At 43.2% G+C, this 18,246-nt stretch overlaps 1 protein-coding gene across 1 annotated transcript in view; it reads right to left on the bottom strand.

Moving 5' to 3' along the window:
• Positions 1–18,246, bottom strand: part of TMC5 (transmembrane channel like 5) — a 91,289-nt gene that overhangs the window by 59,524 nt on the left and 13,519 nt on the right. Inside the window, exons 2-4 of the mRNA XM_017849597.1 lie at positions 16,424–16,626; positions 6,413–7,277; positions 4,824–4,996 (exon numbers count right to left, since the gene is read on the bottom strand). Of these exons, the coding sequence (XP_017705086.1) occupies positions 4,824–4,996; positions 6,413–7,200 (961 nt within the window). The 5' untranslated portion in view covers positions 7,201–7,277; positions 16,424–16,626. The remainder of the gene's footprint in view (positions 1–4,823; positions 4,997–6,412; positions 7,278–16,423; positions 16,627–18,246) is intronic.

The following is an 18,246-nucleotide window of genomic DNA, read 5'->3' as shown; positions in this document are numbered from 1 at the left end:
TATAAAATATATAATATAAAAATAAAAATACATTAAATATATATATTAATATATATTTTAAGACAGGTTATCACTCTGTCACCTAGGCTGGAGTGCAGTGGTGCGATTTCAGCTCACTGCAGCTTCGACCTCCCAGGCTGAAGCAGTCCTCCCACCTCAGCCTCCTGAGTCGCTGGGACCACAAGCATGCACCACCATGCCTGGCTAATATTTTGTATTTTTTGTAGAGATGGGATTTCACCATGTTGCCCAGGCTGGTGTCGAACTTCTGGGCTCAAACGATCTGCCAGCCTTGGCCTCTCAAAGTGTTGGGATTACAGGCATGAGTCATGGAGCCCAATAAAAAAAAAAGTGTGTGTGTGTGTGTGTGTCTGTGTGTGTGTGTATAAATAATGGTTGCACTGAGATCCAGGACACACCTATACATATAAACTGAAAAGCAAGTTTTACAAAATAATTCTTTGTTTGACTATATAAACTGCACTCTAACATAGCCTTACTCATAGCCTTACTCTAGTCCACTTTTTTTTTTTTTTTTTTGAGACTTGCTCTGTCACACAGGCTGGAGTGCAGTGCCACAATCTTGGCTCACTGCAACCTCTGCCTCCTGGGTTCAAGTGATTCTCCAGTCTCAGCCTCCCACGTAGCTGGGAGAAATGGAGAAAATAGAGCACATTTTGATGGAGACAGTATGCAAAATTACATTGCAAGACGTTCTGGAGTTTCTTGCCTGGGAATCAACTCCCAGTCCTGTTATTTCCTAATTGTGCACCCCCTGGGTGTGTGTCTTAACAGCTCTGAGCTTCAATATCTTAGTCTCTAAAATAGGGATAATAGGCTGGGTGTGGTGGTTTATGCCTGTAATTTCAGCACTTTGGGAGGCCAAAGTGGGACGATCCCTTGAACACAGGAGTTCAAGACCAGCTTGGGCAACATGGCATAATCTTGTCTCTGCAAAACATAAAAAATTGGCTGGGCATGGTGGTAGTGTGCCTGTGGTCCCAGCCACTCGGGAGGTGAAGGCTGCAGTGAGCTGAGATTGCAGCATGTGCGACAGAGTGGACAGTTTGTCTCAAAAATCAATAAATATATAGGGATAATAATAGGACCTTCACATAGGATTGTTGGGTGGAATTGAATCAGTGAACACATGTGAAATAATTAAACAATTCTAGAACATAGTAAACTCTAATATATATTAACTGTTGTAGTAGATTAATTGTTATTCAGCAAACATTACACTTCCCCTACCTTGACCACCTCCATTGATATTGGGCTTAGTTGTGTGACTTGCTTTTAACAATGGAATGTGGCAGAAGGGACAGTGTGCCAGTTCCAAGCCAAGGCTTTTAAAGATACCGTGTGTTTCTGCTTGCCATTTTGAGCACTTTCAGCTTATGGCATGGGAAGACACTGCCCTAAGTCACTCACTGGTCCAAGAAGAGGGACACTAGAACTAAATAGAACCCATGACGTAGAGCCAAGCACAACAAACTCAGCCTAGTTCAGCCAAATGCCAACCAACCTTGCAGACCCATAAGAAATAAATGCTTGTTTATTGTACGACTCTGGATTTTTGGAGTTGTTTGTTATGCAGAATTCCTGCGTCAATAGCTAGCTGATACAACTCTTGCAGTTGTTGTTGTTGTTATTAACCCAGTTAGCATTTTTCGAGCACCTACTGTGGGCCAGGCACTGTGACACTAGGAAGAGCACCTAGAGCCTTGGAGGGCACATAGATGAATATAGGTTGTCCTGAAGGAGTGAACACTTTATTAGGATGGGGTGACACTGGACAAGTGATTGCCAACGGCTGCAAACTTTGTCCTACAAAGGATCCTACAGAAGTGACCTATACCGACCTGCTTTTTTTGTTTTTTAAGTATTTTAACTCCCCATGTTCTATATAGCTTCGTGACCACGAATCTGTTTGTGTTTGCCCTGATTCAACCTAGCACTAACGCAGGGTAAATAAGAGGTCAGGTTTTGGGTAGAGAAACGGGATTCAATCCTGGCTCTGTCAATTTAGTAAGTGAGTGACCTTGTGCATGTTTCTTTCTGAGCCTTAGTTTTCCCATCTGTTAAAACAGGGAGAGCAACAGTGCCTGCCTGAAAGGCAGTTGTGCAGATTAAATGAGATAATCAAAGTCAAGTGCTGGACAGAGACTCCAGGGCATAGGAAACACTCAAGATTTGCTTGCAATTATAAGTTCCACTTGCACTGGAGCAGCGCAGTATGTCTCAATCCTGTTTCATTATCAGCCCCCTAAGCAGGGGAGATATTTTTTCTTCATTGCCATCCTCTAAGAAATTTTAATACCAAAGATATACTGTATCTGTTTATGTACTACATGTGTATCTCTGCTTTATACATCAAAAAAGTGAGATTGTTTTCTGGCCTTTCAAGAGCGGATATTTCCCCATTGGGATTTCTATTGCCCCAATGGAGGAATGCATGGAATAAAGGTTTGGAATAGCCCTGGGCTGGACAAGTGATGTCTGTGCTCCCCAAGGAATATTTTCTTTTTTTTTTTTTGAGATGGAGTCTTGCTCTGTCACCCAAGTTAAAGTGCAGTGGTGCGATCTCGGCTCACTGCCAGCTCCACCTCCCGGGTTCACGCCATTCTCCTGCCTCAGCCTCCCGAGTAGCTGGGACTACAGGCACCTGCCACCATGCCCAGCTAATTTTTTGTATTTTTAGTAGAGACAGGGTTTCACCGTGTTAGCCAGGATGGTCTCCATCTCTTGACCTTGTGATCCGCCCGCCTCAGCCTCCCAAATTGCTGGGATTACAGGCGTGAGCCACCGTGCCTGGCCAGGGATATTTTCTTTTCTTTTTCTTTCCTTCCTTCCTTCCTTCCTTCCTTCCTTCCTTCTCTTCCTTCCTTCCTTCCCTCCCCAGTCTCCTCACCTCCCCCACTCTTTACCTTCCCTCCCCAATCTTCCCCCGCCAATCTTCCCTTCTCCCTCTCTCCCCTCTCCCGCTTCCCTTCCCTTCCCTCCCCTTCTTCCCTCCCCTTCCCTTCCTTTCCCTTCCCTTTTCCGTCCTGTCCTTTCTTTTTTTGTGACAGGTTCTCGCTTTGTCACTCAGGCCAGAGTGCAGCGGTACAATCATGGCTCACTGCAGCTCAACCTCCCAGGCTAAGTGATCCTCCTGTGTCAGTCTCCCAAGTAGCTGGGACCCCAGGTGTGTGCCACTATGCCCAACTAATTTTTAAAATTAGGCCCGGAATGAAAATGTTCTGTGCTAACAGTCAGTGTTTTCATTAGTACAGGGCTATGCATCCTGTCCCCTCCTCTCTACCTTCTTCCAAACCTTCCCCATCTACTCCTCAAGGCTCATCAATCCTCCATCTGCATCTTCCAGCGCTTGGGTCTCTTGTTCTCTTCTTATTGGCTGAACACTTCCTCCCTTTTCTGACCTCCACAGGCTCCAAATTCCTTTAACATTGCCTGGCTTTTTTTTTTCTTTTGTGCCATCAAATGGCTTCCTGGAACACGTCTTTTTTTCCTCCTGGAAAGTAAGAACTGTTCAGAATTGGCCCAGGCTCAAACTTGTAATCCCAGTACTTTGGGAGGCCGAGACTGGAGGATTGCTTGAAGCCAGGAGTTCAAGACCAGCCCAGGCAACATAGCAAGACCCCATCTTTCTCAAGCATAAAAAAAGTGCCAGTCATGGTGGCATGTAAGTGCAGTCCCTGCTACTGGGGAGGCTGAGGTGGGAGGATTGCTTGAGCCTAGGAGTTCGAGGCTGCGGTGAGCTATGATCAGCCTGGGTGACAGAGCAGGACAGTCTAAAAAAAAAAAAAAGAACTGTTTAGAATTTTCTTTGCCTCCTGGAGCTAAGCATCTTACCTATACACACAACCAATTATGAGGACAACATGATTTTTCAAATATTAATAGTTTGCTTGCTAACTTTCTTTAGTCTTTTTTTTTTTTTAAACAGAGTCTTGCTTTATTGCCCAGGCTGGAGTGCAGTGGTGCAATCTTGGCTCACTGCAACCTCCGCCTCCTGGGTTCAAATGATTCTTCCGCCTCAGCCTCCCGAGTAGCTGGCATTACAGGTGCCCTCCACTACACCTGGCTAATTTTTGTATTTTTAGTAGAGACGGGGTTTCACTATGTTGGCCAGGCTGATCTCAAACTCCTGACCTCAGGTGATCCGCCTGCCTCAGCCTCCCAAAGTGCTGGGATTACAGGCGTGAGCCACCACACCCGGCCTTTTTTTTAGTATTGATGTAGCACTTTTGTTGATCTATTTAGACTTTAAATAACATGAGGGCAGAGCTACCTCTTAACTCCCTTTTCCCTCAGTAGGTTCTGAACACGTATGTGCTGATTGCCTGAATGCCTTTAGGATATCCTAAACTACAGGTGACCACTGGCAGCTAACAAAAAATGTGATTTTGTTTGCCAAGATCACTGTTTTTACTTTTAAAAATTATTTTGGAACATATAAACATCAGGTTTCACATAAAACCCCAAATATATGGCTTCTGAAAAATATGAGGATCTCGCCACAATGAGCCCACATTGCCACATAGCCACTGTGGACTGAGCTTCAGCACCTCCAGCAGGCACAGGGTGCACAGGTCCCCATTTTCCACAACCCTTACCCAGCGTTTTTTTAAATAATTGGTGACAATTAACTTGGCTTCTCTAAACACTGAATTCTCAACTTTTGTATGTAAAAAAATCCAATCTGAGATTGGAAGGATACACCAATTCTCCTATTGCCAAGTCTCCTTAATGACCGCACTCCTAAATCCACTGATTTTATTTTCTTCCCAAGATATGATCCCAGCTTAACAAATGCTTACCATAGCCATTTCCAGGAGCACCCGGCAGAGAGTGGCCATATGAGTTTTCCATCTCCATGGATGCCATTTCAATGCCTTCAGGGTAATCTTCATTCTCTCCCCAAAGGTTGCTCAAGGGGCCATCACTCCTGTGATGAAATGAGGGCCGGATTGAAGATGTTCTGCTGAGCGCCCTAAAATCCAAAATGATGGATCACTATCCAACCAAGAGTATAGTATAGTATAGTATGGATTGTCATCCATCCATCCATCCATCCATCCATTCATCTATCCATCCATGTATGGATGGATAAATAAATGGATGAATACATTTATCCATCCATCCATCCATGTATCCATCCATTCATTCATGTATTCATCCATCCATTTACCATCCATCCATCCATCCAACCATACATACATTCATCCATCCATGTATTCATCTGTCCATCCATGTATCCATTCATTAATGTATTCATCCATCCATTCCATTCCATTCCACAAATGCAGACTAAATGCCAACCCTCAGTTAGGGTAAATGGGCTAGGAGGTGAGAATACAAAGAGGAAAACATAGGGTATCTGCCCTCAGGAAGCTCACAGTACAAGTTGGTACAGCTTCTTAGACAACATAAAAAAACGGCCTTAAAGGAATACTGAAAATGGTGAAAATAATAATTGATAAAATTAGATTCAAATAGTGCAGATAATCAGTGAATCAAACCTGCAGTAAAGTTTTGGTGAAAAGTCATCAATTCTGACAATCTCAGTAAAATAGAAATAAAAGTGTAAAAATCAGAAGTGGTGCAAACATGGTCGGGCATGGTGGCTTATGCCTATAATCCCAGCAGTTGGGAGCCTTCTTCAAGACTAGCCTGGGCAACATGGCGAAACACCATCTCTACAAAAAAATAAACAATTAGCTGGGCATAATAGGTGCACACCTGTACAATCAGCTACTTGTGCACACCTGTAGTCCCAGCTACTTGGGAGGCTGAGGCGGGAGGATCGATTGAGTCCAGGAGGTTGAGGCTGTGGTGAGCTATGATTGTGCCACTGCCCTCCAGCTTGGGTGACACAGCAAGACCCTGTCTCAAGAAAAAAGAAAAAAGAAAAAAAAAAAAAAAAAACAACGACCCAAAAAACCAAAGAAGTGGTGCAAACATATTACATAAAAAACTAATTGACTTCATGGAGTTAGATCTTCAAAAGATTTTCTGGATAACAATTCATTATTATTGATGTAATTTTGATTAAAGTGTTTGGATTTGTGAGTGTCAAGCCTTAACCTTGTTGGCAATGTAGCAGGGTCAAAACAGTGTGGATCTAGATGTCTTACAGGGATTGAATTAGGAAGAGGTAGGATAATGGGAAGGTGATCTAAGGAAGAGATGGTGAAAGATTAAGTTCAGGTAAGGGCTTGAAGCCTCAAACTGAGAGTCCATGGCCCAGGTGAGGTCTACAGATAGGTATGTGAGTTTCACCACAACTTCAGGTCATGGAAACCATCATATATATCCCTAATCTAAACCACACCAACCAAATTCCATTGACTTAATGGTCCAGCACTCAGCCTACACTCCCAATGAAGGGATATATACCTGAACTTACCCCCTGGTCATCTTTGGGGTCTCAGAAGAGCCATAATCATGACCATTCTCAGCATCTGAATAATCAGGTTCTCTCCAAGTGCTTGGCAAGTTCTGATTGTCCTCAGCGCCGGGATAGTCTGGCTCCCCAAAAGAGGGTGGAGAGTTAGGTTGAATGTCAGCGCCTGGGTAATCAGGCTTTCCCAGAGAGTCTGTGTACGGATTGATTCTAAAACTTGTGTGTTCTAGATTCCTTCTGGAGCCTGGATGGTTCAAATTGGCTCTAGGTCCAGGATGATCAGAGTTGCTCTGAGCTCCAGGGTAGTCCGGTTCTAAGGAGCCAAAATGATCTGGATGTGTTCTGGAGCCTGCATAGTTTCCACTACTGCTAGAGCCTGCAAAATCAGGATTTCGTTGAGATCCAAGGTAGTCTGGCTGTCTGGATGATGCTCGGTGGTATGGATGACTCTGAAATTCACTATAATCTGGCTCTGGTAGAGAGGTAGGGTGGTCTGGGCTTGTTCTAGAGGCTGCAGAGTATGCATTGCTTCTGGTGCCAGAATAGTCTGGATTACTCAGAGATCCAGGATAATTTGGTTCTGCCAGAGACTCAGGATAGTCTGGACGTGTTCTGGAGGCTACAGAGTATGGATTGCTCCTGGTGCCAGGGTAGTATGGATTGTTTAGAGGACTTGGAACATCTGGATAACCCTGAGTTTTCAAATACCCCTGTGTATGGTTCTGAGACCCTGAATAGTCAGGGTAATCTGGGTCTTCCTCAGATCCATTATTCCTATAGTAGGCAGACATGTTGGTATGGACTCTTCACCTTGGAGTGCTAAACTGTCCCAGCATTTGCAATTACTCAGGGATCTTTTTTTTTCCACCTGAAAAACAAGAAGAAAAGAAAAAGTCAGATTTTTTTTCACTTCCTTCCCTGCAGAGATTGCAGGTTATCTTCCAGTATCTGTTCTCCTTTCCTTCGTAGTTGGGTACACAACTGCCTAGAATAAAGACTATGCTTCTAGCTTCTCTTGCACCAAGGTATGAACATGAGGGTGGTCAATGGGATGAGAGCAGCAGTGATACATCCAATTTCCAGGCTGTGCTATTAGAGGAAAGAAGTTATTCCTCCCTTTCTCCCTCTTGCTTCCTGTGGGCCAGAATGCGGAAATGACGGTGCACCATCTTGGGTCTCGCACACAAAGCTAAGACCTGCATTTGGAGTGAACGCACAACAGAGGAAAGGATGCCGGGTTGCTGGTGACTTCACAGAGCACAGCCATTGTATCAGCTCAGACTATCATGTGAGAGAGAAATAAAATTATCTTGTTTAAACCACTGTTTTTGTGGTCTTTAACACACGCAACTAAGCTTACATCTTGAACAATATATTCCCTTGGTTATGGGGGAGGGGATCAGTGAATCAAAGAATTGAAAGAAACAAGGACTTTTGTGCTTTTGATTATACTTGAGGTTCTAGGGTTCAAAGCATAAATTAATATGAGTGCATAAAAGAAGAATAGTTAATGGAAACTAGAGGACTGGCATACGTAGACAATTGCTATGACCCCTTTCAATTTGAAAATAAGATTTTATGAGCTCCATAAGCTCCGATCTACAGACCACAGCATACTTTTGTTAAATTTAGCCCAAAGCTACCTCCTAACATATTTTAAGTTTGGCCTAAAGAGTTCTCTGTACATAATGAACTGTGACCTAAGTGGAGGTGTCAACAGACTGTAACCTATTCCTGTACCAATCACTGAATTCGGCCAATCACAGGCAGCCAATTGTTCAAACTGTGTTCAAATAAGGCAAATGCTGAGCTGTAACCAATCCATTGTTCCTGTACCTCACTTCCATTTTTTCTACGTCACTTTCCTTTTCTTGTCCATAAATCTTCTTTGACCCAACATGCGGCAGCACCTAAGTCCCTAAGAACTTATTCTGGCTGGGGAGGCTGTCCCATTAGCAAATCATTCTTTGCTTGATTAAACTCTGTTACCTTTAATTTGTCTAAAGATTTTCTTTTAACACTTTGAAATAAGAGGTGATGTAGTTTTAATTTTCTTTTCTTTTTTTGAGATTGAGTCTCACTCTGTAGCCTAAGCTGGAGTGCAGTGGCGCAATCTCGGCCCACTGCAACCTCTGCCTCCTGGCTTCAAGCAATTCTCCTGCCTCAGCCTCCTGAATAGCTGGGATTACACTAATTTTTGTATTTTTAGTAGAGGCGGGGTTTCACCATGTTGGCCAGGCTGGTCTCAAACTCCTAACCTCAGGTGATCCACCTGTCTCGGCCTCCCAAAGTGCTTGAATTACGGACAGGGGCCACCATGCCTAGCTGATCTTTCTTTCTGTTGATCTTTTCTTTCCTTCCTTCTTTCCTTCTTTCCTTCCTTCCTTCCTTCCTTTCCCTTTCTTTCTTTCCTTCCTTCCTTCTTTCTTTCCCTTTCTTTCTTTCTTTCTTTCTTTCTTTCTTTCTTTCTTTCTTTCTTTCTTTCTTTCTTTCTTTCTTTCTTTCTTTCTTTTTTCTTTCCTTTCTTTCTTTCTCAGGGTCTCTCTCTGTCACCCAGGCTGGAGTGCAATGGTACACATAGCTCACTGCAGCCTCGATCTCTTGGGACTCGAGTGATCCTCCCACCCCAGCCTCCCGAGTAGCTATGACCACAAGCATGCATCACTATGCCCAACTAATTTTCTCATTTTCTGTAGAGATGGGGTCTCCCTATGTTATTGCCCCCCAGGCTGATCTTGAACTCCTGAGCTCAAGTGATCCTCCTGCCTCAGCCTCCCAAAGTGCTGGGATTACAGGTGTGAGCCACCGCACCTGGCCTCCAGTGTTCATTTCTAAGTGTGCTGGATATCTGTTGTTTTTACTTGTCTACTACCCACTTCCCATTCTGCTGGTATCAATGTCCTGAGTTTCCTCTGGGCATCATTCCCCCCTCACTCTTGGTCCAGGTGATATAGGAAGGGCTGATTGCACTCCTGACCGGTTGACCAGCTCCAGGATGGTCACATGACTCAGATGTCCACAATCCCTCTGGCCACAGGGTTTGGCTCAAGAATGGGCATGTAAACCCAGTCAGTCCTCCAGGACCAGGACAAGGCTTACTGGGAAAGAGGTACTCTTATTTCACTGAGGTGTCTAAGGGGATAGAATATATACATAAGCCTGGAGATTCCGATGTCATGTCAGAGGGAATAGAGAAAAAAAGTAATTAGTAGGGGGAAAATTTAAAGAATCAATAGAATTTGTTGGCTGATCCAATAGGGAAAGAGTAAGAAGGAAAATAAAAGACAAGCATATCTCTACAGTTTCAAGCCAGCATGATGAGATGAACAGTGATGTTTTTGAAAGAAGGAAGTAGAACATTTTTAAAGCTCAGCCAACTTTTACAAGTTTATCTCTCTGTAAATGACAAGGGTTAGACTTGAGTAATCAAAGCTAAGACAATATTAAATTTCTGCCAACACCTGCAGTCTCAGAATGTCCGTGTGCCAACCCTTGTCTATATTTCTCAGCATAGTTGACGTCTGTGTTTCATTATTGTGTCCCTGCACGGCATCCATTTCTTGATTTTGTGATTAACACTTTTCCCTGGGTAACACCTCTCCCACACTGTCAGTCCCTGTGGGCCAGGTGTGGAATATGACCCCTCAGAATTATTATCTTCCTGGTGACGTTGATTCTGTCAGAGCATACGACCCAGTTAAATCCAGTGAGATTCAATTCTAGGAGTTTTATCAGAACTATAGGGAAGAGAGAAGCTCTGTCTTCTGCTGGCCTTGGAGCTAGGAAATTTTATTTTATTTTATTTTTTGAGACAGATTCTCACTCTGCCATCCAGGCTGGAGTGCAGTGGCATGATCACAGCCCAATGCAACCTCGACCTCCCAAGCTTAGGTGAGCCTCCTCCCTCAGCCTTCTGAGTAGCTGGTACTACAGGTGTGTACCACCATGCCTGGTTAATTTTTGTATTTTTATAGAGACAGGGTTTCTCTATGTTGCCCAGGCTGGTTTCAAACTCCTGGGCTCAAGCGATCTGATCTCGGCCTCCCAAAGTGCTAGGATTGCAGGTGTTAGCCACTGCACCTGGCCAGAATTAGGAAATTTTAGACCTGAAGCTGCCAGTGGTCACCAGTGGAGAAGGGCCTAAGAGTGATGCCAACAGGGAGGAGAACAGAATGAAGAGATAAACAGAAAGAGGAGCCAGATGTTGATGACATTGCTTAAACACCTGAATCCAGCCAAACCTGAAGGCAGCTGGATACTTGAGTCATTACATTCTCTTTGTGACTAAAGTTGGTTTGAGTTGGGTGTCTATCATTTGCAAATGAACAAAAAAGAATTCTGACAAATATGCCAGTTTTGCAAATAAGAACGCCTATTCAAACTGTCTTTAGTACTAAGAAGACTAAATGCTGTGCTTTATTGCAAATTACTTTTCCTAACATGAAAAATGATCCCATTTGTTTACTTGTATTCTAAGACTAGAAAGTTATATTTATGTTCCAGAAACTTCCACAGCCTAACAAAGCCCAAAGCTATTACATCTAACCAGCTAAATGACGCCTAGTAAATTCAAGAAATTGAAAACAGATACAACTGTATTGGTCCAAGAGAAATGAGTAATTCTACCAAAAGATAAGAAAATGCTCACAGAAACAGTTTTCTTTTCTTTTTTCTTTCTTTTTTTTTTTTTCTTTTGAGATGAAGTATTGCTCTTTTACCCAGGCTGGAGTTAAGGGACGCCATCTTGGCTCACAGCAACTTCTACAGCCCCATCCCCAGGTTCAAGCAATTCTTCTGCCTCAGCCTCCCAGGTAGCTGGGATTACAGGTGCCTGCCACCATGCCCGGCTAATTTTTGCATTGTTAGTAGAGATGGGGTTTCATCATGTTGGCCAGGCTGGTCTTGAACTCCTGACCTCAGGTAAAAACCTACCTCGGCCTCCCAAAGTGCTAGGATTACAGACGTGAGCCACTGTGCCTGGCCAGAAACTATTTTTCATAAGAGCCAAAAGTTGAAAACAATCTGAATGTCGTTCAGCAGTGGAATAAGTAAATGAATCGTGGAATATTCATCCCATGAAATACTAGAGAGAAGCAACAAAGACTGAACTTCTGCTGCATGAGATGTCATGGATGAATGTCACATGGATGAGGAAAAAGAGTTGGACACAACAGAGTTCATACTGTACAATCTTTCTACAAAGTTCAAGAGCAGGCAAAGTAATACATGGTGACAGAAGTCAAAATAGTGGTTACGTTGAGGAAGGAAAGAGGTGAGTGATGACTAGGAACTACATGAGGGAATCTCTGGGGTGTTGGCTGACGATCTTGAGTGGTGGTTAAAGGGAGGCATATATGTGTGTGTTGTAAAAATTCATCATGTTTCACACTTAAGAGTTACGCACATCTCTGTAAATCTATACTCCTAAATTTTTTTTTTTTTTTGAGATGGAGTCTCGCTCTGTCTCCCAGGCTGGAGTGCAGTGGCAAGATCTCGGCTCACTGCAACCTTTGCCTCCCAGGTTCACGCCATTCTCCTGCCTCAGCCTCCCGAGTAGCTGGGACTACAGGCGCCCGCCACCACGCCCGGCTTTTTGTTTTTTGTTTTTTTTGTATTTTTAATAGAGACGGGGTTTCACCGTGTTAGCCAGGATGGATGGTCTTTATCTCCTGACCTCATGATCCACCTACTTCGGCCTCCCAAAGTGCTGGGATTACAGGCGTGAGCCACTGCACCTGGCCTATATTCCTAAATTTTAAAAAGAAAATGAGAAACCAGAAGCTGTAACGTAAAACCTTTCGATTCTCCCAGGACCCACCAGTTGAAAAAAGCGGTAGGGTTTTGGCTCACAAGTATTTCCAATTTTCTTACACATAAATCAAAGAAAATCAGAACTAAAGAAAACAAAACCTAGGTGAAGACAGGTCTTCTAGGTGAATATACGTTACCTGAATTGAATCATCTGTCTATGTGACGCTATGAAATGAAAGTGGTTGGGAATCCAGCCCTTGGTGTCAGATAGAACTGGACTTAGTTTCCATTTGCTGGCTGGGTGAACTTGGGCAAGTCACTTAACCCCTCTGAGTCTGTTTCCTCAACCATACAATACTGGCAATAATATCTCATAGTGTTGTTGTAAGGAATGAACAAGATAAGGCACAGAAGGCGGCCAACATCAAGGAAGCCGTCACTGAATGGAAGCTATTATTTGACATTATATTTAATGATGTACAATGTAAACTCTGGCAACTTCCAAAAGAGACAGGAGTCAGTACACAATAAAAGTCATATACTCAACCAGGACATGATTAAAGAAATAGGAAATGGGCCAGGCATGATGGCTCATATCTGTAATTCCAGCACTTTGGGGAACTAAGGCAGGAAGATTCCTTGAGGCCAGGAGTTTGAGACCAGCCTGGGCACCCCCATCTGTGTGTGTGTGTGTGTGTGTGTGTGTGTGTGTGTATAAAATTAGCTGGGCATGGTAGTACATGCCTGTAATCCCAGCTACTCAGGAGGCTAGGCAGGAGGACCACCTGAGCCCAGAAGGTTGAGGTTGCAGCGAGCTATGACTGCATGATTGTACTCCAGCCTGGGCAACAGAGTGAGACCCTGTCTCAAAAAAAAAAAAAGAAAAGAAAGAAAGAAAGAAAGAAAGAAAGAAAGAAAGAAAGAAAGAAAGAAGACAAGTAGGGAGAGAAGGGTGCCACGCTGCGGCGCTGGCCGGAGAAGAGAGAGAGGGCCTCCGGAGAGAGAGAGAGGAGAAGAGAGAGAGAGAGAGAGAGAAAGAAAGAAAGAAACAGGAAATGTCTTATAATGAGGTACAGGAAGGAGCAATCCTACAAAATTCCCAGGCTGACATAGTGACTATAACTGAGAACTAAATTTTGCCCTGAACTTCTTATTAGCCAAGACTAAAAGGGAATGACAAGTTATCTAATATTCATTATTTGTGGGAATAAAAGGAACTACATCAATTTTTCAAGAGGACTACCCTTCCTCCCAAGATCAATTTCTGAAAATAATTTATCATGAGAACTCTTTCAAAAGGGATCGAATAACATTGTAATGAAACCAGGACTCAGGGTCACCATCAAACAAAGCACTCAGAAACTCTAACTCCAAAAGGGGCTGCAGGAGTGGAGTTGGGAAGAGATTCTGGAGTCCCCTCCAGGTCATTGTGATGCAGGGAGACAATCACATAAGGCTGTCTCTCACATACGGCTATCTCTGGCCAATGGGCTGTGAGCATAAGTGACTGTGTCACTTCCAAGCAAAAGCATTCAAAAGCCAAAATGAGACCCTCTAGTTCCCCTTCCACTGCCATGGGAACCAGTGATATTCCCAAAGGGGACCCAGTCACCAGCCTGGGTTCCTGCGTGACTGCATGGATCACAGCCCACCTATACCTACCCCCATTTGCTTTTCATGAGCAAGAAACAAACTTTTATGTTTTAAGACATTTAGATTTTGAGATAGTTTATTTTGATGCAGCAGAGCTTAGACTAGCCTGACTGACACAAATCATTTTGGTCTTTGTTTTGAATCTTTGACAAATTTATATATACGTATGTACGTATATAACTTCATATTGTACGTGTATATGTGTATTATATGTGTATATTATATGTATATATATGCACACAAAGACATGCATGCAATGTATGTATATATTTACTCATATCTACATATATAATAGATCTACATATATGATATACATTATATATACACACACATTTGTATAACACACATACAAAAATACACATAGATTAGATAGATAAACAGATACACAGATGGGTAGATAGATGATAGATAGATAGATAGATAGATGGATGTTATATGTGATCAGCCAACAATTAGCTTCAAGTCTGTTGGACAGTTCTCTGTTCCAATGTCATTTGACAAGAGCTTGTGTATTGCACATCTGTTTCACAGTTGGGAATAAATGCTCTAACCACTACCACCAGCACTGCAACAAATACCTAAACAAACAAAGAGCTAAACCCACAGAAAAAGACTGGGGAAGAGAGAGGAGGAAATGGCATAAGGAAATAGTCTCACATTGATGTCAAATGAAGTGGGAGTGGCCTTCTGAGAACCTTATCCTTAGCTTCCTGTTAACTATGAGAGGAATAAATGAGAGATCCTACAGGTTCAAAGGAATGATACTGTTTCCTGTTGCCTTGGAAAAAGCACCAAAAGGTACTATCTTACTTTTTTTCTCCCTAGTTTTTGTCTCTCTAGCATCTCCTCAATAAGGGCTATTGAACCATCTATTTCAAGTCCTCCTTTCCATATCCCATTTAGGGTTTCTCACTTCACTGTTTGAATGGTTTTTAATCACATGCCCAAGCAATGACATGTCTTCTAAGGCTGTTACTTGAGGACTCCTTACTTGATGTTGCAAGGCTTCCTGGTTTGAATGGGTCATCCAACTATCTTGTGTTTGTCATTCAGCTAATTCAGAAATCTTCAAGGGATCAATTACATCCTAGAATATGGATGAGGTCACATTCAAGCTATTTACCTGGCTCTCTGCTGCCTCCCACTTCTCCCAGCCTCAAGCTAACATAAGGCCAGGTCAGCCACCCACGAGTTCTGCTCTGCACCATCAAAATGATCTCACGAAACCCAGATGCTCAGACAGAATCACTAAGGATTGTCAGGCCAAGTTTTGTGTATAATGACAAAAAACTGGGAGCAATTCAAAAATTCATCAACAGGGGATGGGCTGAATCAGTCACAGGACATCTGCACTGTGGAATACCATGGAACTGTCACAAAGAATGCTTTAGATCTACAGGTGCCAGCAGAAGATGGCCAGCTATGATTCTTGTCTTTAATCTCCTTTTCCCATCTCCCACCCCGGGCCTGGCTAGAACATGTGATCATGCAGCCTGTAAATTGTCCAAAGGTTAATTTTTCTAATTGAGGCCATTTATTACCTGAAAGACCCGAAAGAGAAACCAGGGCCTTACAAAGCAGCAAACTGACGAGCACCAAGAGCAGGAAGTTGCCCTGGCAAAACAAGGGTACAACGTCCAATTTCAGCCGTACGTTTTGTCTTCTTCTTCTTCTTCTTCTTTTTTTTTTTTTTTTTTTTGAGACAGAGTGTCACTCCTCCTCTTGCCCAGGCTGTAGTGCAATGGCGCGATCTCGGCTCACGGCAAGCGCGAGCCTCCTGGGTTCAAGCAAGTCTCCTACCTCAGCCTCCCGAGTAGCTGGGATCATAGGTGCCCACCACCACACTCAGCTAATTTTTTGTATTTTTAGTAGAGACTGGGTTTCAGTATGTTGGCCAGGCTGCTTTTGAAGTCCTGACCTCAGGCGATCCACCTGCCTCGGCCTCCCAAAGTGCTGGGATTACAGGTGTGAGCCACCGCACCCGGCCCCCACGTTTTGTCTTCTAACGGGGTAAACTTTGTCATGACAGAACCCATGATTAACCTCTCAACGTAAATGAAATCAACGTTCTATATGCTAGTGATGATCCATCCTGTAAATGATACAAGATCCCTACATACTTAAGACCCACAGTTAAAATTATGAAAATGATTCTACAGAAGCTCTTAACTAGTTCCAATGAACCATCAGTTATTTGACTTAAAACAGACCAACTAATTTTTAAAAAATTGTTTTTGCTGTGGCACGTGCCTATAATCTCAGCTACTCAGAAAGCTGAGACAGGAGAATCACTTGAACCAGGGAGTCGGAGGTTGCAGTGAGCTGAGACCGCGCCACTGCACTCCAGTCTGGTGACAGAGCGAGACTCTGCCTCAAAAAAAAAAGAATTGTTTTTATTGCAGAGAGTGGGGAGAGGGAAAGAAATTAGTCCCACTAAAATTCTATTTTGCCATCTAAGGACATTAAAGGCTACAGCAGGTATCACAAATGACTATCACCATTATCTCATAAAACATTTTATGGACATAAAAAAAAAAAGAGAGGGAGACCCCATCTCAAAAGGAAGGGTAGTTCATTTAACTGAATAAATTCAGCTGTATGAAAACTTACTTTTTTACCCTTGTGCTAATGTTGCACAAACCAACTTGATCTTAAGATGTTGTTGGGAACACTGGAGTCACGTGTCCATGGGTCTTGCAGGCTGGCTTTTGATGGGAGCTGGGCTGCGGGTGATTTAAGGACGGTTATAATCTGTGACGCTGGTCTGAAGTCTGAATATTCCAAGTTGCTGACTGCAGGCAGAGCCTCATGTCCTGAAAATCAGAAGACAGAGGACTTAAACTTCCATAAAAGATGGGCTCATACTGTACAACCCAATCCTGTGCATTTGGAAGCAGAAAACACTGGCTCAAATGGCTTCCTGTTTTCTCTTCTCTTAAAAACTTGAAATATTAGACTACAGTGAAGCACAGAGAAGATCAAATATTAACTCATGCTAATCCTTTTCATATTAATTCCAGACTTGGATTTGTTTGATTAAGGAAATAAAACATTACTGGTGAAGTTCTCTAATACCTCTTCCTAATCCAATTTTCCATAGTGTCCTCTTCCCTGTTTGGAAGATACCACTATCATAAATGTGATGTATGACTTTCTAGGGCATGCTGTTCATTCTGTGACCACTGTTATGAGTTGAGTTGCATCCCCTCAAAAAGGTATGTTCAAGTCACAGTCCGCAGTACTTCAAAATGTGACCTGATTTTTAAGTAGGACTTGGGGGAGGTAATAGGACTTGGTGGAGGTAATCAAGCTAAAATAAGTTCACTGGGGTGGGACCTAATGCAACATGACTTGTGTCCTTATGAAATTTGGGCCAGGCACAGTGGTTCCTGCCATAATCCCAGTACTTTGGGAGGCCGAGGCAGGTGGATCACCTGAGTCAGGAGTTCAAGACCGGCTAATTCTAAGAATTCTTGAAAGGCAATGGAAAAGAATTTAAAAAGAAGAAATCGCTCATTCCCAGGTATCTCATTTCAACCAAAGTTTCACCTTAGCAGTTTTGGAAGCTCCCATTCTTTCTGCAGGCACCTGATCTTGGACTGACAACTCCAGCACAAGGATGATGGCCCCCACACATGGGCGAGCGGTTGCCGGAGCACCAGGTCTTGGGATGCTCACACACAGGCATATTTCAGCAGAGACGTTGATTTCATTTGCTTGCCTGCTCTTCATTGCTCTTTCTGGGTTTGCCGTATTAGTGTAATGATTACTTTGGCTGTCAGTCTCGATGCCATGACAAATAAAGGCCTATGAACTCCTTTATCTGCAGTGTGTAATGTTTAGGACCGGGAAATAAAGGTAATGTCAATAGTCTCTATGTGAGAGCATTAGCTTCCATCACTCAGTTAACAAAGCCTTCCCGTAAGTAAACATTTGTTAGTGTGAGATCCGTGTTGGCTTTTCCGAGTGTCAGGTACCTTCACAGTCATACACTTAGACTCCTCAGAGTCTAAGAAAATGAGGTCTATGCTTAGAAAATAAGGTCTATGGTTTCAAGACAGCAATCACGCCTGTAATCCCAGCACTTCGGGAGGCCGAGATGGGTGGATCACTTGAGGCCAGGAACTGGAGATCAGCCTGGCTAACATGGCAAAAACCCATCTCTACTGAAAATAAGAAAATGAGCCAGGCATGGTGACTCGCACCTGTAATCCCAACTACTTGGGAGGCTGAGGCACAGGAATCGCTTGAACCTGGAAAGCGGAGGTTGCAGTAAGCCGAGATCATGCCACTGCACTCCAGCCTGGGCGACAGAGAGAGAGACTCTGTCTCAAGGAAACAAAACAAACAAACAAACAAAAAAGGAAAATACAAATACAGCAAAATAGCCACATCCTCTTTTCTTTTCTTTCTTTTTTTTTTTTTTTTTTTTT

Source organism: Rhinopithecus bieti, unplaced genomic scaffold (assembly GCF_001698545.2).
Source record: "Rhinopithecus bieti isolate Rb0 unplaced genomic scaffold, ASM169854v2 scaffold_1918, whole genome shotgun sequence".
Classification (NCBI taxonomy): Eukaryota; Metazoa; Chordata; class Mammalia; order Primates; family Cercopithecidae; genus Rhinopithecus; species Rhinopithecus bieti.
This window is presented reverse-complemented; position numbering and strand designations above follow the sequence as displayed.